This window comes from Megascapheus bottae, chromosome 32 (assembly GCF_031878675.1).
Source record: "Megascapheus bottae isolate mThoBot1 chromosome 32, mThoBot2.hap1, whole genome shotgun sequence".
NCBI classification, from domain to species: Eukaryota; Metazoa; Chordata; class Mammalia; order Rodentia; family Geomyidae; genus Megascapheus; species Megascapheus bottae.
In genome coordinates, this window is record NC_143540.1 from 10,369,752 (window position 1) to 10,394,958 (window position 25,207).

At 53.1% G+C, this 25,207-nt stretch overlaps 1 protein-coding gene and 1 pseudogene across 2 annotated transcripts; one reads left to right on the plus strand and one right to left on the minus strand.

Annotated features, from left to right (window-relative positions):
* Positions 1-3,718: 3,718 nt before the first annotated feature.
* Positions 3,719-25,194, minus strand: Klhl18 (kelch like family member 18). Of its 2 annotated transcripts, none has more exons than XM_090323713.1 (10): positions 25,045-25,194; positions 13,055-13,185; positions 11,809-11,949; positions 9,167-9,365; positions 8,857-9,017; positions 6,329-6,465; positions 5,557-5,779; positions 4,895-4,999; positions 4,414-4,525; positions 3,719-4,197 (listed from the first exon to the last, which is right to left on the minus strand). In XM_090323713.1, the coding sequence occupies exons 1-10, from the start codon at positions 25,171-25,173 to the stop codon at positions 3,811-3,813; spliced, it is 1,725 nt and encodes a 574-aa protein (XP_090179839.1). In that variant the 5' UTR covers positions 25,174-25,194; the 3' UTR covers positions 3,719-3,810. The 2 variants fall into 2 exon arrangements, with proteins under 2 accessions (XP_090179839.1, XP_090179840.1); XM_090323714.1 differs by lacking the exon at positions 25,045-25,194 and adding an exon at positions 24,677-24,859.
* On the plus strand, positions 6,625-8,720 carry LOC150043323 (uncharacterized; annotated as a pseudogene).
* Positions 25,195-25,207: the final 13 nt, after the last annotated feature.

A 25,207-nucleotide genomic window follows, 5' to 3' on the forward strand; every position in this document is an offset into this window, starting at 1 on the left:
GTGACTGTGAGTGCACTGTACGTGTGTGTCCGTGATTGTGAATGCACGTGCATGTGTGATGTCCCTGATCACGAGTGCACGTGTGTGTGGTGTCCCTGATCTCGAGTGCACGTGCCTGTGTGGTGTACGTGATCGTGAGTGCACGTGCATTTGTGGTGTCTCTGATCGTGAGTGTAAGTGTGTTGTGAACCTGATCGTGAATCCTTGTGCATGTGTGGTGTATGTGATCATGAGTGTATGTGCATGTGTGTGTCCCTGATCCTGAGTGCACGTGCATGTGTGGTGTGCATGATCGTGAGTGCACGTGCGTGTGTGGTGTCACTCATCATAAGTGCACGTGTATGTGGTTTCCCTGATCGTGAGTGCACGTGTGTGGGGTGTACATGATCGTGAGTGTACGTACGTGTGTCATGTCCGTGATCATGAGTGCCCGTGCGTGTGTGCTGTATGTGATCGTGAGTGCAATTGCATGTGCAGTGACCCTGATCATGAGTGCACGTGCACGTGTGGAGTCCCTGATCGTGAGTACACGTGCATGTGTGGTGTCCCTGATCATGAGTGCCCATGTGTGTGTAGTGGCCCTGATCTTGAGTGCATGTGTGTGGTGTCATGATTGTGAGTTCACGTGCTTGTATTGTGTCCCTGATGGTTAGTGCACATGCCTGTGTGGTGTCTCAGATCGTGAATGCATGTGTGGTGTTCCTGTCCCTGAGTGCACGTGCATGTGTGGTGTCCGTGATCATGAGTGCACTTGCATGTGTGGTGTCTGTGATCATGAGTGCACTCGCATGTGCAGAGTCCGTGATCGTGAGTGCACGTGTGTGTGGTGTCCCTGATCCTGAGTACACGTGGTTTATGGTGTCCCTGATAGTGAGTGCACGTGCATGTGTGCTGTCCCTGATCATGACTTCTTGTGTATATGTGGTGTCTGTGATCGTGTGCACATGCATGTACCGTGTCCGTGATCGTGAGTGCACGTGTGTGTTGTCCCTGATCGTGAGTATCCGTGCCTGTGTGGTGTCCCTGATCGTGACTGCACACGCGTGTGTGGTGTCCTGGATCGTGAGTGCATGTGCGTATGTGGTATCCCTTATCGTGAGTGCACGTGCATGTGTGGTGCCCCTGATCGTGAGTGCAAGTGTGTGCATGGTGTATGTGATCATGAGTACATGTACGTGTGTGGTGTCACTGATCATGGGTACACATGTGTAGGTGGTGTCCCTTATCGTGAGTGCTTGGGCATGTGTGGTGTCCCTGATCGTGAGTGCACGTGCCTGTGTGGTGTCCCTGATCGTGACTGCAGGTGCATGCGTAGTGTCCCTGATCGTGAGTTCACGTGTGTGTGGTGTCCCTGATCGTGAGTGCACGTACGTGTGTGGTGTCCATGATTGCGAGTGCACCTGCATGTGTGTGTGTCCGTGTTCGTTGGGTGCACGTGTGTGTGTGGTGTCCCTCTACCTGAGTGCACATGCATGTTTGGCATACGTGATCGTGAGTGCACGTGTGTCATACGTGATCGTGAGTGCACGTGTGTATGAACGTGAGTGCACGTGTGTGTCATACGTGATCATGAGTGCACGTGTGTGTCATACGTGATCGTGTGTGCCTGCTCAGCTGCTCCGCTCTCCCCACGGCTGCTGGAGCTCCAGACCTGGCGTCGTGGCTCAGGCTGCGCAGCGCCACACACACAACGACGATGAGGACGAGGCGGGGAGGACCCGGGCGGGGGCTCAGTCCCGCCAGTAACCACGCAGTAACCACGCGAGGGCCGGGGGAAGCAGGCGCGCGTTTATTTCTCTTTGGTTTCTTCACAGAAGACACGCGGCCCGTCGACCCGGGGTCCCCTCCGCGTGGCCCGGGTGTGGAGGTCTGGAGGGGCCGCCGGGGACGGTCCCGGAGTTGGGCAGGCCCGGGCCCGGCCCCTCACTGCCTCGTCCTTTGGAGGGTGGGAGCTCGCGAGCCCCGGCCGCCCCGCCCCGCGCCTGGTTTTCCGGTGGTTGTGGGAGTTCAGAGCCTCGGGGACTTTAGTGCCCGGGCTGGCTTCGAACCCGGATCCTCAGAGCTCAGCTTGCCTCCAGCACAGCAGACCCGGACGGGCGGGCTCGCCGGGACGAGGAGAGCCCCCGCTCCCACCTCGTGCCCCACCCCTTCTGGGTCCAGGCCAGTACTCGAACTCAGTCCCCGAGGCTCTGCTCACCGGCCAGTGCTCTGCCGGGCCGCGCCTCCCACCCCACCGCAGGCCGATCCCGGCTCGGGTGGCTGAGAGCAGGAAGGGAGGCGGTGGAGGAGGGGCCCCCAGACCCGGGTCTGGGGCTACACAGGACCGACTCCCCTCTTTGTCTTTCCGTGGAAGACCTTGAGAAACAGTTTGGGGGGAGCGGTGGGAAGGACAGCCCTCCCGCCTAGGGAGGAGGGGGAGGAGGGAGAGGGGGAGGGGAGTCTCTCCCCGAGGTCCTCTGCCAAGACGACAGGAAAGAATTCCTTGTGCCAAGGAGCCGGCTTTGCTCCCACTTTCACCAAGCCAGGTCCCGGGGCTCCATCTCAGGGCGTGGGCATCGTCGCGGGACTTCCGCTCCCGGCTCTGCGTGGCTCACGTCCCGCCCGGGCTGGCTTCGAACCCCGGGGCCCCGGCCTGCCGGGTGGCCGGGTCCGGGGATGGGCCAGCCCCGGCCGGTGCGTGTGGACGCCGTGCCGCGGACATGGACGTGTGGCCGTGAAGAAGGTGACCTCAGGACGGGGGAGGGCGGGGGGCGGTCTGGGGGCGGGGAGGCTGCTCGCCTGCCGGCCCAGAGGAGTGTGCGTGTGTGCATGTGCGTGTGTGCATGTGTGCGTGTGCACGTGCATGTGTACGCATGTGTGCATGTGCATGTGTGTGCACGTGTTGCATGTGTGCGCGTGCACGTGTGCGTGCGTGCATGTGTGTGCGTGCATGTGTGTGCATGCGTGCATCTGTGTGCACGTGTGCGTGCGTGCATGTCTGTGCATGTGCGCACGTGCATGTGTGTGCACGTTCATGTGTGTGTGCACGTGTGAGCCTGCATGTGTGTGTGCGCGTGCATGTGCGCGCGTGCATTCCACCACAAGCCTGTGCGGAGCCTCCTCGGGACCTGGGGCCGCGGCAGGCCGGGCCGTGGGAAGCTCCCGAGGACGGGTGTGGAGAGGAACGCCGTGGACGAGCACCTTGTGTGAGCCCGGCACCCCGGGCGTGTGGGCGCCTGCCATGCACGAAGACCCGGGCACGAGTCCTCCGTGCCACATTACGTAGCAAAAACCCGGAAGTGGTGCTGGGGCTCAAGTGGTAGAGCTCCAGCCTTGAGACAAAGTCCAAGGACAGCGCTCGGGCCCCGAGTTCAAGCCCAGGACTGGCAAAGACGAAAAAGAAAAAAAAAAAAAAAAAAAAAAGTTATCTATCTGCTCTTCCAGTTCCTTTCAAGTGTCTCCATTTCCCTCCGTGTCTTTTCAAGTATCTTGGTGTTCCTCCCGTGTCTCAAAGGAAAAACCCCGCTGAAGTCGCGAGTGGAGACCCGGGGAGAAGTCAAAATCAAAGATAAAACAAAAAAAAATATTCCTCCGCGCATGCGCGTGGACGCATACTTCCCCCCACGCATGCGCGTGGACGCATACTCCTCCGTGCATGCGCGTGGACGCATACTCCCCCACGCATGCGCGTGGACGCATACTCCTCCGCGCATGCGCGTGGACGCATACTCTCCCCCCACACACACACACGCATGCGCGTGGAGGCCGTGGGCCTGGGCCCGGGTGGCGGGCGGGAGGCCTCGGGCGGCGGCGTGTCCCGGGCGGGCCTCCTCAGATGGTGAGCAGGGGCAGGCAGCCCACGCCCACGCCGCCCTCGTGGCTCGCCATGGGCGCCGTGAAGGTCCAGCGGTCGGCCTCGGGCTCGTAGGCCTCCACGGAGCTCAGGTTGGACTGGCCGTCGTAGCCGCCCACCGCGTACAGCCGCCCGCAGCTGGCCACGAGCGACACGCGGCTGCGGCGCGTGCGCATGGGCGCCACGGCGCACCACTGGCCGGCCGCCGCGCTGTACGTCTCGGCCCCGCTCAGGAAGCCCGAGCCGTCGTAGCCTCCGCACACGAACATCCGGCTCCCCAGGGAGGCGGCGCCGTGCCGGCAGCGCTTACTGAGCATGCCCGGGGCCGGGTGCCAGGTGGCCGTGTGCGGGTTGTACTGCTCCACCTGCGGGGGGGGGGGGGGGGGGGGCGCTTACTGAGCATGCTCGAGCGCACGCCTCCCGCCCCGCCCCCCCTCGTGGGGTCCTCTGGCTCCTCCTGAGGACGGAGCGTTTCAGAGGATGCAGGAGTCAGCCCGGAACTAGATGCTTTCATCCTGCCCTGGGTGAACGCCGTGCGTCCTGGTCAAAATGAGTTCAAGGGAGGAAGAGCCCCGACTCACGCTGTTGAAGATCTGTAAGCCGTCGTGGCCTCCAGACACGTATATCCTGCCCTCGAACACCGTCACCCCGGCCGCGCTGCGGTTGGAGCTCATTGGGGTCACCACTGTCCACCTTCGAAGAATCCGAATAGGAGGGCGGGGGAGGGGTGAGATTCGAGCTTTCTACCTTCCCAAGGCAGCTAACACGGCTTAGGTGAAGTGTGTGTGTCCTGGCGGTCGCCTTGTTACCCTCCCTCCCTCCCTTCCTTCCTTCTTTCCCCTTCTCCCTTCCCTTCCTCCCCTTGCCCTTTTCTTTCTTTCTGTGCTGGCCATGGGGTTTGAACTCAGGGCCTGGACTCTGTCCCTGAACTTTTGTGCTCAAGGCTAGAGCTCTCCCACTCACAGCCCCACCTCCACCTCTAGCTGGCTGCGGCCTCCCGGAGGCCAGGCGTGAGCACTGGGGCCGGCTCTCCTCTCCCCTCCGAGGCGCTGGCGCCCTCACCTGTCCGTCTCGGGCGAGTATGTCTCTACGGAGTTGAGGGAGGAGTCACCGTCGTAACCGCCGCACACGTAGATCTGCCCGTCCAGCACAACTGTCCCCATGGCGCTGAAACACACGACACACACACATATGTGCATATACAGGTATCACACCTGCACACACACATCTCTACTCAAGCACACTCACATATGTATATACAGGTAAGCACATGCACACACGTCTCTCTCTACTCAAGCACACTCACATATGTATATACAGGCACACACATGCACACACACGTCTCTCTCTACTCAAGCACACTCACATATGTATATACAGGTACACACATGCACACACACGTCTCTCTCTACTCAAGCACACTCACATATGTATATACAGGCACACACATGCACACACACGTCTCTCTCTACTCAAGCACACTCACATATGTATATACAGGTACACACATGCACACACGTCTCTACTCAAGCACACTCACATATGTATATACAGGTACACACATGCACACACGTCTCTACTCAAGCACACTCACATATGTATATACAGGCACACACATGCACACACACGTCTCTCTCTACTCAAGCACACTCACGCACAGTGTACACAGGTACACACACAGGTCTGCACTCCAGCACACCCACTCGGGCGTCCAGGCGGAGTACCTCCTCTTGCTGTTCATGCTGCCCACGCGGGTCCACGTGTCCGTCTCGGGGTTGTAGGCCTCCACGGTGCTGAGCCGCAGCTGCCCGTCGCAGCCCCCGATGGCGTAGAGCAGCCCGTTCACCACGGCCACGCCCACGCGGCTGCGCGCCGTGCTCATGGGCTGGCGCCGCTCCCAGCGGCCGGCCACGGGGTCGAACACCTCCGCCACGTTCAGGGAGTCGCCTGCGACAAGAGGGGCTGCTCCAGTTCAACCCACGGGACCTCCGCACCGTCCACGACCCCGCCTCCCGGTCTCAGAGACCTCCCTCCCCGTCCTCAGATCCCAGCCTCCGGGTCTCAGAGACCTCCCTGCCCGTCCTCAGATCCCAGCCTCCGGCTCTCAGAGACCTCCCTCCCCATCCTCAGATCCCAGCCTCCCGAGCAGCTAGGATGGCAGGCCGCCGGTACTCGGATCCCCGGAGACCCCCCCTCTTTTTTTTGGCCTGTCACCGTGCTGGAACTCGGGGCCTGGCCTCGAGTCGACAGCTCAAGGCCGGCGCTCTACGGCTGTGAACCCCGGCACTGCGGGTCTTTCGGTGGCTGGCTGCGGAGAGGAGGCTCCCGAGCTCTGCTGCCTGGGCTGGCTTCGAACCGAGACCCTCAGATCTCAGCCTCGGGGTCGGCTGGGCGCCGGGCCTCCCATCGCAGGCCTTCAGCTCTCCTGCACACCGCCCTGTGGGCTCGAGGTTCCCATCTGGGGGGCCACGGGCTCCGGGCTCCCCACACAGCTACCTGCCGAGTTGAGGCCTCCCACGGCGTAGATGAGCCCGGCGATGGAGGTGCAGCAGCGAGGACGGGTTCGGAATGGCGGCAGATGGGGCCGGCGGGCGGGCATGAGGTGGTAGTCCTTCGCCTCGTCGACCAGGTCCCTGCGATGAGAAGAAGGCAGCGGGGGACCCCCCACTCTGCGATTACACCGCCCAGACCTGCTCCTCATGTCCTACCCGGGAACCCCGGTCTGAAGGGACAGCGCCCGGGCCTTGGGTTCGAGCCCAGGACGGGTACAGGAGAAGAAAGCCTCTGCTTCCATGGTCATCGCTGCCGACCAGCGTCTCACATTCCTCAACACCCCTTCCGGGGCCTCCAGGTCACAGACCTTCATCCTCACCCCCACCTTCCCTGTGCCTCCCTGTGCCTCCACGCCAGCCCCACCTGGACAGAAAACAAAAATACTCCACAGGGCGGGAGGGTGGCCTAGTGGTAGAGTGCTTGCCCAGCATACATGAAGACCTGGGTTCGATTCCACAGTAAGTATCACATACATAGAAAAAGCCAGAAGTGACGCTGTGGCTCAAGTGGTAGAGCTCCAGCCTTGAGAAAGCCCAAGGACAGTGCTCAGGCCCCGAGTTCAAGCCCAGGGCTGGCAAAAAAAAAAAGTCTAGTCGATGAAACCGGGGAAAAGATGTGTGTTGGCGATTGGGAAGATGGATTGGTTTTTTTCTTAGTGCTGGGCCCCAACTGTGGGACTGGGAGCCATCCCTGAGTGTGTGTGCTCGAACACCGAGCCACGGCTCCACATGTCGCTTGGCCGTCGGTCCCAGCGTGGCCAGTCCTCGGCTGTGAGGTCCCTGAGCTCCTTCATAACGCTCGAGGCCAGCACTCTCCCTCCCACCTGAGTGCCGGCTCCACATCCCGCTTTTTCAGCGATGAATCAGTGATGAGAGTTTTATGGAATTCCCTGCCCTGGCTGGCTTCCAACCATGGTCCTCAGCCTCTCCAGTTGCTGGGGTCAGAGGTAGGAGGCATGGGCATGCAGCAAAGATAGACATTCTGCGTGTGTGTGTGTGTGTGTGTGTGCGTGTCTCTGTATGTCTGTGTGTATCACTGTGTCTGTCTGTCTCTGTGTCTGTGTGTGTGTGTGTCTGTCTCTGTGTATGTATGTATCTGTGGATATGTGTCTGTCTGTCTTTGTGTATGTGTCTGTGTGTGTATGTCTGTCTTTGTGTAAGTATGTCTGTGTGTGTGTCTGTCTCTGTGTGTGTCTGTCTCTGAGTATGTATGTGTGTCTCTGTGCATCTGTCTCTGTGTATGTATGTGTCTGTGTGTATGTATGTCTGTTTCTGTGTATGTATGTGTCTCTGTGTGTGTATGTGTCTGTCTCTGTGTATGTATGTGTCTGTCTGTGTGTCTGTCTCTGTGTATGTATGTGTCTGTCTGTGTGTCTGTCTCTGTGTATGTATGTGTCTGTATGTCTGTCTATCTCTGTGTATGTGTCTGTCTCTGTGTGTCTGTGTATGTATGTGTCTGTGTGTCTGTCTCTGTGTATGTGTCTGTCTCTGTGTATGTGTGTCTGTCTCTGTGTATGTGTCTGTATGTATGTGTGTCTCTGTGTATGTGTCTGTATGTATGTGTGTCTGTCTCTGTGTATGTATGTGTCTGTGTGTGTGTCTGTCTCTGTGTATGTGTGTCTCTGTGTGTGTGTCTGTCTCTGTGTATGTGTCTGTCTCTGTGTATGTATGTATGTATGTATGTATGTATGTATGTGTATGTGTGTCTGTCTCTGTGTATGTATGTATATGTGTGTATGTATGTGTCTGTGTGTGTCTCTGTGTATGTATGTGTCTCTGTGTATTTATGTGTCTGTCTCTGTGTGTGTCTGTCTCTGTGTATGTGTCTGTCTCTCTGTGTGTCTGTCTCTGTGTATGTCTGTCTGTCTGTATGTATGTGTATGTGTGTCTGTCTCTGTGTATATGTGTCTGTCTCTGTGTCTGTCTGTCTGTCTGTATGTATGTGTATGTGTGTCTGTCTCTGTGTATGTATGTGTCTGTGTGTATGTATGTGTCTGTGTGTGTCTCTGTGTATGTGTCTCTTGTGTGTGTATGTGTCTGTCTCTGTGTGTGTGTCTGTCTCTGTGTATGTGTCTGTCTCTGTGCATGTATGTGTGTGTGTATGTATGCATGTATGTGTATGTATGTCTGTCTCTGTGTATGTATGTGTCTGTCTCTGTGTCTCTGTGTATGTATGTGTGTCTATCTCTGTGTGTGTCTGTCTCTGTGTGTCTGTCTGTGTATGTATGTGTGTGTGTCTGTCTCTGTGTATGTATGTGTCTCTGTGTATATGTGTCTGTCTCTGCATCTGTGTGTGCGTGCCCGCGCGTGCCCACCCGCCGGTCCCCAGGTTTTGAACTCTGGGCGTGGGCGCTGGCCGTCCCCAGCCTCTCGGCGCTCCGAGCGGGCACTCTACCACTTTGTAATGGGGGATGAGAGTCTCACAGACGTTCCCTCCCGGGCTGGCTTCGAACCGTGGTCCTCGCCGCTCACCTGCACTTGTGACAGCAGCGCACCAGGTCGTCCTGCTGCACGCGGTCCGTCAGGAACTGCGGCCGGCAGAGCGGCAGGCGTACGCGTGACAGCAGCTCGGGCAGGCAGGCTGCCCTCCGCGCGGGGTCGTGGCGCACCCAGGCCAGGGCGGCCTCGTACACCTGCGGGCAGGGGCGCGGAGGGGGGTGGGAGGAAGGCGGGAGGGAGGTGGCGCTGCGCTGGAGGGCGGATCCCTCCGCCGCCTCGCTCTCGGCCCCGCCCAGGCCCCGCCCCCAGGCCCCACGGCCCCGCCCCCTACCCCCAGCCTCACCTGCTCCTCCGACTTCACGTTCAGCTCGTCTCGCGAGACCAGCTCCAGCACGTCCTCCCGGGGCAGGGCCAGGAACTCCTCGGACATGGCCACCGCCACAAAGTGCTGGTGGACGAAGCTGCTGGCCGCGTCGTGGAGCACGGCGCACATCATGGTCTCGGCGAACTGGCGCACGCCCAGGCAGTTTTTCGGGTGGAGCCTGACGGAGGGGGGGGGAGGGAAAGGCCATCGGTTGTTCTTGGGGTCCCTCAGCTGCCTTGTCTTAGTTTTTGTCTTGGCCAGGCCTGGGGCTCGACCTCAGGGCCTGAGCACTGTCCCCGGGCTGTCCTCAAGGCTAGTCCAGCTTCTCCTACGTATGTGGCACCGAGGAGTGGAACCCGGGTCCTGGCGCACGCTGGGCCAGCGCTCTACCGCACGCCCGGCCCCCCCTTCGCTCTCAGATGTCAGGTTCGAGTCCCTAACCTCCAAAAGAGGCGAGCTGGGCGCTGCAGGCTGTCACCCGTCACCCTCATCTCCAGGAGTCCCTAGAAAACGGGAAGTGGGGCCGTGGCTCGAGGGGCAGGGCGGTGGCCTTCAGAGACCTCAAGGACGGCGCTGGAGCGAGGGCAGAAAGCAGGCCAAGTCTCAGAAAGGATCAGGAGATAGGGGTAAATAAAGCTAGACCCGAAATATGAGGCTCTGTGTTCAAGTAACTCATTTCCCAGAACGTCAGCCAGGTGTGTGAAAACCACACTCGGCTAAATCCCCACCCAGCATCTTTTAAGCAACAGTGACAAATGGAAAAGCATCGATGGCGATGGCTTCCAGAGCCACTAGATGACGGCGCTCATCCAAGAGCCCCGGGACTGGCCAAAAAGAGCTGGAAATGTGGCTTAGGGGCACAATGCTTGCCTAGAAGCAGGAAGCCCTGGCCTCCAATCCTCATCATCACATAGACAGAAACAGGCCAGAGTGGTGCCATGGGTCAAGGGGAAGTGGCTCACGGACAGGGCCCAGGCCCTGAGTTCAAGCCCCGGGACTGGCAAAATAAATAAAACGGAAGTGGATCCGTGGCTCCAAGTAGCAGAGCACTGGTCTTGAGTAAAAAAGCTGAAGAATAACACCCACACCTTGAATTCAAGCCCTGTGACTGAAAACAAAAAAAAAACAAAAACAGCCTGAGAACCATAAAGCCCTTCACCAAGCCCTGGAAACAGGCCAGGGGTATGACCCTTGGTGTGAACCCCTCCTAGTAGACGGAGGAGGATGGAGACTTTCAGAAGGGCAGATTTAGGTTGGCTCTTCAAAGAGCTGAAGTAGACAAATGAAAGACACTCAAGAAATCCAATGAGGGTATTTAAGAGACTGAGATCTGAGGACAGCAGTTTGAAACCAGCCTGGAGATGAAAGTCCGTGAGACTCCTATCTCCAGATAAACAGTAAAAAACCAGAAGTGGAGCTGTAGCTCGAGTCCCAGCCTTGAGTCAAAAAAGCAAAGAGAGCGTCCAGGTGCTAAGTTTAAGTGTATGGGCACACATGCACGGGCATGCACACTCAAGGAGGATGCATGTATAAACAAGGGTAGAGATTGCCCTAGGAAACAACTGGAAGTGCTGAATAAATTGCATAGCAAGATAATCAAGGAAATGACTGATTGGAGAAGGGAATTAGAGGAGTTAATGTCCAGGGTGTTAAGTGAGACCATCTGAGTGACCAAAAGGGTGGTTACTCATTTTTTTTTTTTTTTGTCAGTTCTGGGGCTTGAACTCTGGACATGGGCTCTAAGCTCTTCAGCTCAAGGTCGTCGCTCTATCACTTAAGCCACTTCTGGTTTTCTGGTGGTTCACTGGAGATGAGAGTCTCACAGACTTTAGTGCCCAGGCTGGCTTTGAACCATGATCCTCAGATCTCAGTCTCCTAGTAGCTAGGATGACAGGTGTGAGCCACCAGAGCCTGGCTACCGTACTGATTTGTGTGTGTGTGTGTGTGTGTGTGTGTGTGTGTGTGTGTGTGTGTGTTTGCCAGTCCTGGAGCTTGAACTCAGGGCCCGGGCAGTGTGTTTGAGTTTGTTTGGCAGAAGGCTACTCGAGCCACGGCCTCACTTCTGGTTTTTCACCGTATCATTAGAAATAAAGAGCAGATTTTTTTTTTTTTTTTTTTTTTTTTTTGCCAGTCCTGGGCTTGAGCTCAGGGCCTGAGCACTGTCCTTGGACTTTCTCAAGGTTAAAGCTCTACCACTTGAGCCTCAGCACCATTTCTGGCTTTTTTCTATGTATGTGGTACCAAGGAATCGAATGCGAGTCTTCATGCATGCTAGGCAAGCACTCTACCACTAGGCCAAACTCCCAGCCCAGAGCAGATTTTTTTTAACCTAGTTGTGGGGCTGGAACTCAGAGCCTGAACACTGTTCTTGGGCTTTTCTCAAGGCTAGCACTCTGCCACTTGAGCCACAGCACCACTTCCAGCTTTTTCTATGTATATGGTACTGAGGAATCGAACCTGCTAGGCAAGTGCTCTTACCACTAGGTCAAACTCCTGGCACCTGGAAATAGTCTCATGGACTTTTCTGCCCCCTGGCTTAGAACCGTGATCCTAGCCAGGTGAGGTGGCTCAGGCCCATTGTCCTAGCTCCGGGAGAGACGCCACCCGCCACGCAGCCTCACCGTTCTCGGAGGAACGTGCAGCAGGCGTCTTTGATGCTCTGTAGCTGCAGAAAGCTCGCCCCCATCAGCAGTGACTGCACGTTCTGCTGGTCAATGGCGAGGTTGCCGTTGTAAGCGAAGTTGATCAAGGCCTCCAGGGCACTGGAAAAAAGGGAAGGGAAGGTGAGAGACGCTTTGGAAATGACACGTCTAGGTCTGTAGGTAACTCTGGACCCGAGCAGATCGGAGAGCCAGAAGAGCGGAGCTGTACTCCAACATCCACGCAGCCTGTGTCCTTTGGGGTTCTAAGTGGGATAGATACCTCACTAAACCAGAGTTGTCCTACTGAAGCTATCTTCACCACCTAAAGAATCGCATCACAGGGGCCGGGAGTTTGGCCTAGTGGTTAAAGTGCCTGCCCAGCATGCATGAAGACCCGGGTTCGATTCCTCGGTACCACATACATAGAAAAAAGCCGAAAGTGGTGCTGAGGCTCAAGTGGTAGAGCTCTAGCCTTGAGAAAGTCCAAGGACAGTGCTCAGGCCCTGAGCTCAAGCCCAGGACTGGCAAAAACAACAACAACAAAAAAATCGCATCAGAGAAAGATGATCTGGGAGCAGGTGGCTCATGTCTGTAATCTTAGCTACTCAGGAAGCTGAGATCTGAGGATCAAAGTTCAAAGCCAGCCTGGGCACAAAAGTACCTGAGACTCTCATCTCCAGTGAATCTCTAGAAAATGGGAAGTAGGGCTCAGCTCAAGGGTAGGGTGGTAGCCTTGAGCTGAAGAGCTCAAGTTCAAGGGCCCAGAGTTCAAATTCCATGATCAAAAAAGAGAGCACAAACAAGGAGCCGGGAGTTTGACCTAGTGGTAGAGTACTTGCTTAGCATGCATAAAGCCTCTGAGTTTGGTTCCTCAGTACCACATATACAGAAAAAGCTGGAAGTGGCACTGTGGTTTGAGTGGCACTAGCCTTGAGAAAGCTCAAGGACAATGTCTGGGCCCTGAGTTCAAACCCTGGTACAGCAAAATTTTGAAAGTAAACCACCCATAGAACCATACCCCAACCCCCCCACCCCCCACCCCCCACCCCCCACCCCCACACACACTTCAACCTAACTTTGTCTCAGAGCCATGGGCTGAGATCACAATCGGTTTACCAGCCGCCTACTGGATGCCAGTGGACTGGAATCACAGACGTCTGAGTCCTGCCACGGGCTGGAACCACCCTGGCGGGCCACCCAGAAGCCGAGTTTTGCGGTTTCCTACCTCGGGTCCATTCCTTGCATCACAATCTCATCCTGCTTGCATTCCATCATGTCGTTTGTAAACATGGCATGGAAGTATGGGATGGAGGCAGCCAAGACGATACGGTGGGCGCTGAATTTGTGGTCTCCGATCTGAGGACAAGAGAAAAGACCAAGACAGAGAATAAGGAACACGAGCAGAAAACCAACCTGCAGGTTAGGCACCGAATAGGATCGTGGTTTGAAGCCAGCCGGGGAAGGAAAGTCTGTGACACTCTTGTTTGCAGCAGGCCAGAAAAAAAAAAAACAAAAAACCCCAGACGTAAAGCTGCAGCTCGAGCGGTAGAGGGCAGCCTTGAGCTAGATGGGCGAGGGAAGCCCACAAGGCCCTGGGTTCAAGCCCCAGGACCGGCACCCAAGCACACGAAAGAGTCATGAACCGAATCATGGTCCTTCCATAGCCTCGCAGCCTGACTCAACTACCAAATAACCCTTGACTGCTTTAGGTTCCACACACTTGGTGACAAGAAAAATGGCAATGAGGCGTGGCGATGAGGTGTTCAAAGCAGTTGAATGGCACAACCTGAATACTTTTCGGTAGAAATCTTTACTTCCATGGAAGGCTTCGAGATACAACTCCTATCCACTCTACTGACCCCTCACTGTTTCTCAAAAGCGCTTTGATTAGGGCTGGGATCATGGCTTAGCGGTAGAGCATTTGCCTACTATGCATAAAGCCCTGGGTTCGATTCCTCAGTAGCATGTAAGCAGCAAAAGCCACAAATGGTGCTATGGCTCAAGGGGCAGAGCCCTAGCTCTGTGCACAAAAGTTCAGGGACAGTGCCCAGGCCCTGAGGTCAAGCCCCAGTGAGGGGGAAAAAAAAAAAGAGACAGAGAGAGAGAGGTGCCCCCATTCTAGGCAGTAACCATCTTGTTTATACAAACTGTGAGTGACCCAAAAGTGCACATAAATTAAAGAAACAGAATTGTGGTGCCATCAAGTCCCAGGAACTGACCTGTCTGTGTTAAAATTAATCAAAACTCACGTAAATTCAAGGGATGGCATTTGTTTTCTAAGCCATAAAACTACCCTTAGACAGCTAATTAGGACTCTACTGATATGGGAACCTCCCTTAGCTTCCATTGCCCTGAAATGTCCCTAACCCCCACCTTATCTCACTCAAATAGCTGATTGCTCCATAATAAACCCTCTCAGCTATAAATACCTACAAATAACCCTTCATCTCTGGGGCTGGGATTTTTTGCCTAGCGTCTGAGAGCCTGCCCATCATGCATGAAGACCAGAGTTCGATTCCTCGGTACCACATAGGTAGAAAAAGCCAGAAGTGGTGCTGCGGTTCAGGTAGTAGAACTCTAGCCTTCAGAATGTCCAAGGATAGTGCTCAGGTCCCGAGTTCAAGGAGCAGGACTGGCCCCCCCAAAAAAGAGAATCTACCATTATGAATCATCAATGCACACATATCTATCCCACTGCAGAATGCACACCAAGTACTGAGTCCTATTCATAAGTGACAGGATGCCTCACATATTCAGAAAAGCACCGGGAATATAATTCTATAGTACGGGGCTGGGGGTCTGGCCTAGCGGCAGAGTGCTTGTCTAATGTACACAAAGACCCCGGCTTGGTTCTTTGGTTCCACACACATAGAGAAAAGCTAGAAGTCTGCCAGGAGTTTGGCCTAGTGGTAGTGTGCTTGCCTAGCATGCACAAAGACCCAGGTTCGATTCCTTGGTACCACATACATAGGGAAAAAAAGCCAGATGTGGTGCTGAGGCTCAAGTGGTAGAGCTCTAGCCTTGAGAAAGCCCAAGGACAGAGCTCAGCCCAGAGCTTAAGCCCAGGACCGGCAAAATAAATAAATAAATAAAAATAAAGATAAAAATAAAAATAATCTAAAAATTAGAAGTGATACCCTGGCTACCCAGGAGGCCGAGACCTGAAGATTGGGGTTGGAAGTCAACCAGTGAAGTCTGTGAGAGTCTTCTATCCAAGGAAGCACCCCAAAGACTAGAAGCAGAGGTGTGGCTTCAGTGGTAGAGGGCTAGACTTGAATGCAAAAACAGAAGGACAGGGCCACGAGTTTGGCCTAGTGGTAGAGTGCTTGCTTAGCATGCACGAAGACCAGGGTTCGATTCCTTGGTACCACATAGTTAGAAAAAGCCGGAAGTGGTGCTGAGGCTCAAGTGGTAGAGCTCTAGCCTTGAGAAAAATCCAAGGACAATGTTCAGGCCCTGAGCTTAAGCCAAGAAATAGCAAAATAAACAAACAAAAAAACAGAAGGACAGCTCCTGGGCTCTGAATTCAAGTCCCAGAACGGAACTATATCACATACACAGACAGACAGACAGACAGAGAGAAAAATAGGTAGGCAGGCAGGCAAGCTGGCAGACAGGTACATGCATGTGCGCATGCGCACATACACACGCAAAAGTACTTTAGAAAAACAGAAGAGGGAGTGTTTGATCATTTCTCTCCATTCTTCCTCTTGAGAAAATGAAGAAGGAACTCTGCAGTTTGGATAGGACAGCCTAGTAGATATTAGGAGTTAATATCTAAGATTCTTAAGGAATATCAAAGACACAGACGGCTGTTTAAGGGGAACTACAGGTGGGCAGAGGAAAAGAGCAGAGATGGACAGCTTCTAGAGGCCTAAGAATAAGGAACTCTAAAAACAAGCTGGAGGCCAGAGGAAGCCGGTGGGGACCGGCCATCCACAACAGAAATCCTTAAGCTTCTTCCTCTCCTGTGTGTCAGCAGGGACAGTGGCAGATTCCCGTGAGCGGCTTAGAATGATCAGAGGGTCAGTCGAATCAGTCCTCTCCCAAACTGGTCACCAGCTGCCACCCCTACACATTTCTAGATGGCCTGATGGCACTAAGGGCTAGTTCACAGACATGGGGGTGGGGAGAAAGACAAGCTTCACCCAATACAAAGAAAGACAACTTTAAAAACCACCGAGAAGCCAGGTGAGGTGGCTCACGCCTGTTATCCTAGCTACTGGGGTGGGGGAGGGTGGGGGGGTTGAGATCTGAGGATGGGGGGGGGGGTTGAGATCTGAGGATCAAGGTTCAAAGTCAATCCAGGCACAAAAGGACCTGAGGCTCTTATCTCCAATTAACCCCTAGAAAATGGGAAATGGGGCTTGGCTCAAGGGGAGGGCCGTAGCCTTGAGCTGAAGAGCTCAGGGACAGCACTCAGGCCCAGTACAAGGCCCATGACCAAAACAAAACAAAACAAAAAAAAGGTGAGATCTGAGGCTGGAGTAGGTTTTTTTGCTTTGTTTTTGTGGGTCAAGGGGCTTGAACTCTGGCCTGGACACTGTCCTGGAGCTCTTCAGCTCAAGGCTACAGCCTACCCTTGAGCCCCACTTCTCGTTTTCTAGTGATTAATTGGAGGTAAGAGTCTCACCGTCTTTAGTGCCTGGGCTGGCTTTGAACCGTGATCCTCAGAGCTAGCCTCCCGAGTAGCTAGGATTTACAGGCATGAGCCACCTGGACCAGCCCTGGCTTTTACTGTCCTTTTCTTTTGCAGTCCTGGGCCTTGAACTCACGGCCTGAGCACTGTCCTTGGGCTTCCTGAAAGCCAGTGCTCCACCACTCGAGCCACAGCACCACTCCCGGCCTTTTCTCTGTACGTGGTACCGAGGAATCGAACCTGGGTCTGCGCGCATGCTAGGCCAAACACCGGGCCCTGAGGGTAGAGTTCGAAGCTAGCCAGAGCGGGCAAACTTGAGGGTCTCTTAGCTCACCAAAAGGGTGAAAGTGGAAGTCGGGTTCAAGGGATAGAGCAGTAGCTCTGAGCAGGAAAGCAAGGAAGAGCACAAGGCCCTCGGGTCAAGCTGCAGGACCAGCGCACGCGCACTGGTGCATGCACGAGCTGATGGTAAGGTCTCATTTCCACCATCGGAGTGACCTGGTGGGGTTTGTCTACTGGGAACAGATTTCCCAGACGCGCTCCCCAAGAAAGGTGGCATCAAGCTCTCTCACCCCCCTCTCCAGGGTCTGAAGCTAACGGTGTGAACAAGAAAGAGACAAGAATTCAGTTCTCGGGCCGGGAGTGTGGCCTAGCGGTAGAGTCTTGCCTGGCATGCGCTGTGGCCTAGCGGTAGAGTGCTTGCCTGGCATACACGAAGACCCGGGTTCGATTCCTCGGTACCACATACGTAGAGAAAAGCCAGAAGTGGTGCTGAGGCTCAAGTGGTAGAGCTCTAGCCTTGAGAAAGTCCAAGGACAGTGCTCAGGCCCTGAGTTCAAGGCCCAGGACTGGCAAAAAATAAATAAATAAAATAAACAAAAATAATTCAATTCTCTTTTTTTTGGGGGGGGAGGTGGAGGTATTACTGGGGATTCAAACTCGGGGAGAAGCAGCAAGCAGTTGCTGTACCACTTGTGGCCGTGCTCCCAGTCTTTCCCCCAGATCCCCCCCCCCCCATTTTTCGCCAGTCCTGGGGCTTGACCTTGGGGCCTGGGCACTGTCCCTGAGCTTTGGCTCCAGGCTAGGGCTCTACCACTTGAGTCACAACAGCACCTCTTCTGGCCTTTCCTGTTCAAGTGTTATGTATTATTAACCCCCATACTCCTACGTATACTTCCTGCATACCTGAGATGGCAGGTGTGAATCACCTTTCAATCATCTTTTAGTGACTGAGATGGAGTGGAGTCTCCAGAGCTTTTTTCCTGGCGTTCACCTCATCATGAGCTTCCTAATCTCCACCTCTCTTCCTTCCTCCTCCAGCACTGGGATTTGTACCACTAGAATTGAAAATCAGGGGGGGGGGGGGGAGATCTCATACTCTGTAGGCAGGCCTTCCACTAGTCGAGCCACGTACTCTGGACAAATCCCTTAAAAGCTGTAAGCCTTGGGGGTCTTTTCTTTAATCTACAAAATAAATGGCTTTGCTGGAGGACTTCTTCGAGCTCTTTTAATGGGATTATTCTAGCTCTATGATCACCCCTCCTGTTCACTCACCACATAACAACAAGGGCACACAACAAGAGTCCTTGCTCTGTCTCCTGATGTCCTTCTCCGCCCACCCTCTCATCACGAAGCCGGAGGCCACGAGAGGCCGGCCTGTGCAAAATCTCGGCTACGTGGGAGGCCACGGGCAGAACTGTGATATCTTTCTGAAAAATAACTAAAGCGAAAAGGGTCGGGTGCAAGGCTCACGTGGTAGAGCACCTAACTGGTTTGAAACCCTGAGCTCAGATCCTAATATCACAAAAAAAAATGAGGGGAGGAATAGGATATGTTTCACCCTTTGGGAAAGATGCTTTTTCTTTTCTCCCCACCCCCTTTTTGTCAGTCATGGGGCTTGAACTCTGGGCCCGGGCGCCATGTCCATGCTCTTCGGCCCTATCCCTCAAGCTGCAGCGCCAGTTATGGTTTTCTGGTGGTTCACTGGAGGGAAGCGTCTCACAGACTTTGGTGCCTGGGTTGGCTTTGAACCGAGATCCTCGGATCCTGGGCAGCTAGGAGGACAGGGGTGAGCCACCCCGCCCGGCTCCACCTTTTTATTTTGCCAGCACTAGGGTTGAACTCAGGACCTAGTGCTGCTTAGCAGTTGAACATATTCATTTATTCCTAACCTCCCTAGAAACCTCATTCTATTACTAATAGGCTAGGCTTGTTAGTACCACCAGTTGTCCCAGCTACTCAGGAAACTAAGGCAGGAAGATGGACTGACTTAGGAAGCAAGTAGTATGGCCTAGTGGTAGAGTGCTGGCCCTGGGTTCGATTCCTTGGTATCAAGTACATAGAAAAAGCTGTGGCTCAAATGGAAGAGCTCTAGCCTTGAGCACAAAAACTCAGGGATAATGCCCAGGCCTGGAGGCCAGTCTCCAGGACTGACATAAAAAAAGAGTCGGGAGCCTGTGGCTCACGCCTATAATCCAAACTACTCAAGAGGCAGAGATCTGAGGATCGAGGTTCAAAGCCAGTCCAGGCATGAAAGTTGTCGGTGAGACTCTTATCTTCCAGAAATCCGGAAGTGGAGCTATGGCTAGCCGTGAGCTGAAGAGCTCAGGGACAGCACCTAGGCCCAGAGTTCGAGCCCCAAGAAAGTAATCAAGTAACAGAGCCAGGACCGAAATCTAGGCAGCAAGTCGGACATTAGTGGCTCACACCTGTCATTCTAACTACTTAGGGGTCTGAGGTCTGTGGATTACAGTTTGCAGCAAGCCAGAGCCAGAGAAATCTGAAAGACTCATTTCTAATGAAGTAGCAGAAAACGGGTAGCAGAAGTGTGGTTCAGGTGGTAAAGCACTGGCCTTGAACAAAACCAGAAAGGGATCCCTGACTTCTGAAGTGGTTACCCTTTTGTACAATACCGTCATAATGACAATACAATTATATCTTTAAAAAGCATCTTTTAAGCCGGGCTCAGTGGCTGAGATCCAAGGATCTCAATTCAGATCTGGCCCGGGCACTAAAGCACTAAAGTCTGTGAGACCCTTATCTCTAATGAAGCACTAGAAAACCAGAAGTGGCACTGTGGCTCAAGGTGTAGGGTGGTAGGTTTGAGCTGAAGAGCTCAGGGACAGCGCCCAGACCCAGAGTTCAAGCTCCATACAGAATATATAGGATATATATGATATATATGATATATATAGGATATATATATACATACATACATACATACATACAATTTTTTAAAAATGGGGCCTGGTGCCAGTGGCTCATGCCTGTCATGCTAACTACTTCTGAGCAGAGGATCACGGTTGGAAGCAAGCCTGGCCTGTAAAGTCCTTGTGAGACTTCTATCTCTAATTTACCACTGGAAAACCAGAAGTGGCTCAAAGGGGGAGAGCGTTAGCCTTGAGCAAAACAAGCTCAGTGGTAGCGCCCAGGCCTTGAGTTCAAGCACCACACTACCAACAACAACAAAAAAAGGAAGTAAAGAGTGCTGCAAGTCCATGAATTCCAGTAGGGGAACCAAAAAAATTTAAAAAAAATTAAAATATAGGTAGAAACTCTGCCACACCACCTCTCAGACTGATCAGAGATCAGCAAAGTTAGTGAGCAAAAGAAACATAAATCGACTAAAGATGAGAAGAAGAGCTGGGTGCCTGTAAGTATGCCTGTAATTCCTAGCTACTCAGGAGGCGGTGATCTAAGGATCACGGTTTGAAGACAGCCAGGGCAAAGTCCGTGAGACTTTTTTTTCCCTCTGTCTGGCTCTGAGGCTTGAACTTGGGGCCTTGGCACCCTTCCTGAGCTTCCTCCACTCCAGGCTAGCGATCTACCGCTTGAGACACAGTGCTACTTCTAGATTTTTCTGTTGACTTGGTGCTGAGGACTTGAACCCAGGGCTCTGTGCACTCCACCACTAAGCCACATGCCCATCCCTTTTTTTTTTTTTTTTTTTTTTTCCAGTCCTGGGCTTGAGCTCAGGGCCTGAGCACTGTCCTTGGACTTTCTCAAGGCTAGAGCTCTACCACTTGAGCCTCAGCACCACTTCCGGCTTTTTCTATATATGTGGTACCAAGGAATCGAACCAGGGTCTTTGTGCATGCTAGGCAAGCACTTTAACCACTAGGCCAAACTCCCGGCCACCCCATCCCTTCTTATCTCCACTTAAGATTCCAAAGAAGCCAGAGGCAGAGCTATGACTCAAGTGGTAGCACAAAGGCTCAAGGTTAATGTCTAGCCCAGAGTTTGAGCCTCAGAAGGTCACAGAGAAAAAGAAGGAAAAATGGGGAAAAAAAAGAAAAGTGGGAAGATAAGCAGTACCAAACCTAACTGGAGAATTCTGAGGAATTCAGGTGTCAAGCCACTGCAGAAATCACCTCCTCCATTCCCACGTTCTCTCTTCGGGTATGTGGAGAGGAGGGGCCAGAACAGGCAGCTTTGGGCCCCTCCCCTAGACAAGTCACTGCCCAGGTCTGTCCTTGGCGCCAACAACTAACTGGTCTAGTCTACACAGGATGAACTGGTGACACCAAATTGGGTAACTAGGACAACCACAAAAGGTAGGCAGTGCCAGCACAGGTGAGGTGCAAGTGGAAGTCTGCAGCTACTGTACCCTTCTCACAATCAGTATGTTCCTTTTTGTTGCTAGACTCATATTACTCAGTTAAAAAAAAAAAAAGACCCTAGAGGATGACGTCTGGACTCTGAACCTATTACAATGAAAAGGACAGGCTCAACCAGGAGTCTGTAGATGATGCCTGTCATCCCAGCTGTGGCTCTGAGGACCGTGGTTCAAAGCCACCCCCGGCTAGGAGAATCTGTGAGACTCTTCAAAGAACTAACAAGAATACCAGAAGTGAAGACGTGATTCGAGTTGTAGAACCTTGAGCAAAAAAGCCCAAGGACAGTGTGCACATGCACATACACACACCCACAAACCCCACTGTATCCCCCAATCCTTGAAACAAAGCCATTAGCATTTATTAATACCCTTAATTAGATCTGTGCTCAAGGATTTACTTGTGTTAGAATGAAGAGAAAAATTTCTGTGTGTGTGCTGGCACTAGGGCTTGAACTCAGAGCCTTGACAGTGTCATGGAACTCTTCTTTTGCTTGAGGCTAGCACTCTACTACTCGAATAACAACTCTACCCTTGACTTTTCTTGTGCGTAGGTTATGGGAGAGAAGAGTCTCATGAACTCTTCCTGACCAAGCTGGCTTCAAACCTGGATCTCAGCCTCTTGAATAGCTAGAATGACAGGCGTGAGCCTTGAACTCAGGGACTGAGCACTGTTCTGGTGCTTTTTTTCCTCAAGACTAGTGTTCTACCACTTGAGCCACAGCACCACTTCCAGCTTTTTCTATGTATGTAGTACTAAGGAATTGAACTTGGGTCTTCATGCATGGTAGGCAAGCACTCTACCTCCAGGCCAAACTCCCGGACCCAGAAAACATTTTAATGGGTACATCATACATGTATTTCTTTTCTGCTATAAGTTTGTTACATTTAGTATGTGAATTAAATGCAGAAGCAAAATATACTCCTTTGTGTCTAAGTTAAGGCGTGTGTGTGTGTGCGCGTGCACACACATGCACATATGAGCCAGTACTGTGATATCAAAGTTCAAAGGTGAGTACCTTTGAACTGAGGGCCACTCACTCTCTTGGTTAGCTTGTTCATTTCAGATACTCTACCACTTGAACCATGCATCCAGTTCCAGCATTTTGCTGGTAATTTCGAGTCTTAAGGATGCTTAAGGATGCTTCTGTTTGAGCTGGCTTCCAATTGTAATCCTCTGGATTTAATCTCCTTAAGTAGCCACCTGTTGTTGGTGGGTTTTTTGTTTATTTTTTTAGCTTCTGTGTGTCACAAGCTTTCCTTGGTTTACCGTCACAGACTAAATCCCCCTTCCCTGACCCCAATACCAGGGTTTTAAACTCAGAGCCTTGTACTCAATCAGTTTGCTTGTTTGGCTGTACTCTATTCGTTGAGCCAGATCTCTAGCCTGGCTTTTGCTCGTTATTTTGGAGATAGAAGTCTCACAGACTTTTCTGCCGGAGCTGTCTTCAAAGTACCCTCCTCATCTCAGCATCCTGAGTGGCCTAAATCCTAACCCCAAATCCTCCCTCTCTTCTGTCTACTCGCACTAAATGTCACTGCCAAACAGCATTCTCCTGCTTGTACATTTCTAATAGCCACGATCTATTTAGGGGTAATCATTATGGTTCCAAACCTCTCGTTTATTTTTATTTCTGATGCTTTAGCCTAGCCTTTCTCTTTCTTTCCTTCCCCTTTCTTCCTTCCTTCCTTCCTACCTTCCCTCCCTCCCTCCCTCCCTCCCTTCCTTCCTTCATTCCTTCCTCTGCCTCCCTTTCTCTGTGTTGTGAATACTGGGGTTTGAACTGAACTAGGTGGCAGGTTCCCAGCCCAGCTTCTATTCCTAATCCTCTCGGATTTTAATCCAAATCCCTCTGCCTCTAAAGCCAAAATTCCAGTCACCCCACTGCCCCTTCTCTGGCAAACTCTCTCAGCTACAGGACCGAAACCACTTCCTAAACTTTGACAGGTGGTTCACACCAATAATCCCAGTTCTTCCAGAGCCTGGGGTCTGAGGGTCACAATTAGAAAGCAGCCCATACTTCCCCAGAGACTAATCTCCAATTAACAGACAGGGAGCTGGAAGGGGAGGCATGGGTCCAGGGGCAGAGCACCAGTCTTGAGTGGGAAAAGGGGAAAGGGACAGTTAGGGGACCCATGTGTGTGTATGCTCACGTGCACACTCGCACACACAAAACACACACACACTATCCTCAACTATGTAGTTTTGTTTGTAAATGTGGGAAATACAAGAGGAGTCACCCACAGATGTTTGGCATTTTCCCAGTCAAAACCCAACATGGAAGTCCGTGGAACTTCCCAGCTGGAGAACTTTGCTGCAGCAAACCCACCTGCAGGATGTTTTTGTTTTTCCAGCTTTGGGTCTTGAACCCAGGGCCTGGGAGCTGTCCCTGAGCTTTATTATTATTATTATTTTGCTAGTGCTCTACCACTTGAGTCACAGCACCACTTCTGTTTTTTTTCTGTATACGTGGTACTAAGGAATCGAACCCAGGGCTAGGTAAGCACTGTATTCCTTAGGCCATGCTCCCGGGATGTTTTTAGTGGTAATAACTGAGGGCACATTCTAGTGTTAATATTGGGTTTGAGCCTAAAAGCGCTTAAGAGAAAGATTTAAGCTGGGTGTCCGTGGCTCCACAGATGTCAGCCTAGCTCATTAAGAGGCTGAGATGCAAGGATCTTGATTCAAAGCCAGCCCGGGTAGGAAAACCCATGATACTCTTATCTCTGATGAAACACACACACACACACACACACTATAAAAAAAGAGAGAAAGCTGGGTGGCCAGTGGCTCATGCCTGTCATCCTAGGTACTCAAGAGACTGAAATCTGAGGATCAAGGTTCAAAGCCAGCCTGGGCAGGAAAGTCCCCGAGACTTTTATCTCCAACCAATTACCAGAAAAAAAAAAATAATAACAAAAGCCTGAAGTGGAGCTGTAGCTCCAAGTGGTAGAACGCTAAGCCTTGAGCCAAAGAAGCTCAGGGACAGTGTCCAGGCCTGGAGTTCAAGCCCCAGGAACTAGCAAAAAGAGAGGAGGGGTGGAGGAGAAAAGACAGAGACACAAAGAGATATCAAGATCAAGCCATGGCAGGTAATGACTCCTAAGGAGACAATGTGACCGAGTTTGAAGGGGGCACAAAGGAATGTCTAGATGCTACGATTTAAGGATGTTTCGGGGGTGCCCGTGGGAATGTGGAGTCCGCCACTGCCACTTTCTTCATACAAGGGTCCTTCTTTTTCTGTTTTTTTGGTGGGGCTTGAACTCTGGCCTGGGCGTTGTCCCTGAGCTCTTCAGCTCAGGGCTAGCACCTTACCCTGGAACCCAGCCCCCGCTTCCCTTCTTCTTGAGGTTCACTGGAGAGAAGAGTCTCAGGTCCTTTTGTGTCCGGAGGCTGGCTTTGAACCTTGATCCTCAGATCTCAGCCTTACCTGAGAACCTTGATCCTCAGATCTCAGCCTTACCTGAGAACCTTGATCCTCAGATCTCAGCCTTACCTGAGAACCTTGATCCTCAGATCTCAGCCTTACCTGAGAACCTTGATCCTCAGATCTCAGCCTTACCTGAGAACCTTGATCCTCAGATCTCAGCCTTACCTGAGTAGCTGGGATGACAGGCGGGAGGCACCAGTGGCTGGGCTGGCTTCCTTTTTCCTTTCATGTTGAATTCTCTTCCATGTGACACACACACAGAGCCGGGGGACACCCCAGTGTCACCCGCTGAGGGCCTGGGCCAGCTCACCTCACCTTTCCTCTCACAACTTGGGGGGGTCTCCCCTGCTCCCCACACCCCCCTCCCTCCTCCACACCTCAAGCACCCCTCAGCCTCCCCCTCCCAGCCCCCATTCCCATTCAGGTCCACCCCCTTCTCCCCCCCGACCCCTCTTTTCGACCCTTCTCGGTTCCCCCCCTCACACACACACCATTTTTCTCCTGTCAGCCGCCGCCCACCCCGGCGAGGTTACCTTCAGCGTCACGTCGCACAGCTTGCCCTGTCTCCGGATCTCCTCCATGACGCCGTAACCACGGCTGGGCAACTCGGAGACGGAGAAATGTACCAAATCTTCCAGCTCCTCCGTACCGTCCTCCACCATTTTTTTTGCCCCCCAACCCCCCCCACCCCCCTCC

Coding starts and splice junctions, on each gene's coding strand:
- Klhl18 (XM_090323713.1), bottom strand. CDS start 25,173: ATGGTGGAGGACGGTACGGAGGAGCTGGAAGATTTGGTACATTTCTCC. Junction 13,186..25,044: donor TGTGCGACGTGACGCTGAAG/GTAACCTCGCCG, acceptor TCTTGTCCTCAG/ATCGGAGACCACAAATTCAG. Junction 4,526..4,894: donor TACTCGCCCGAGACGGACAG/GTGAGGGCGCCA, acceptor GATTCTTCGAAG/GTGGACAGTGGTGACCCCAA.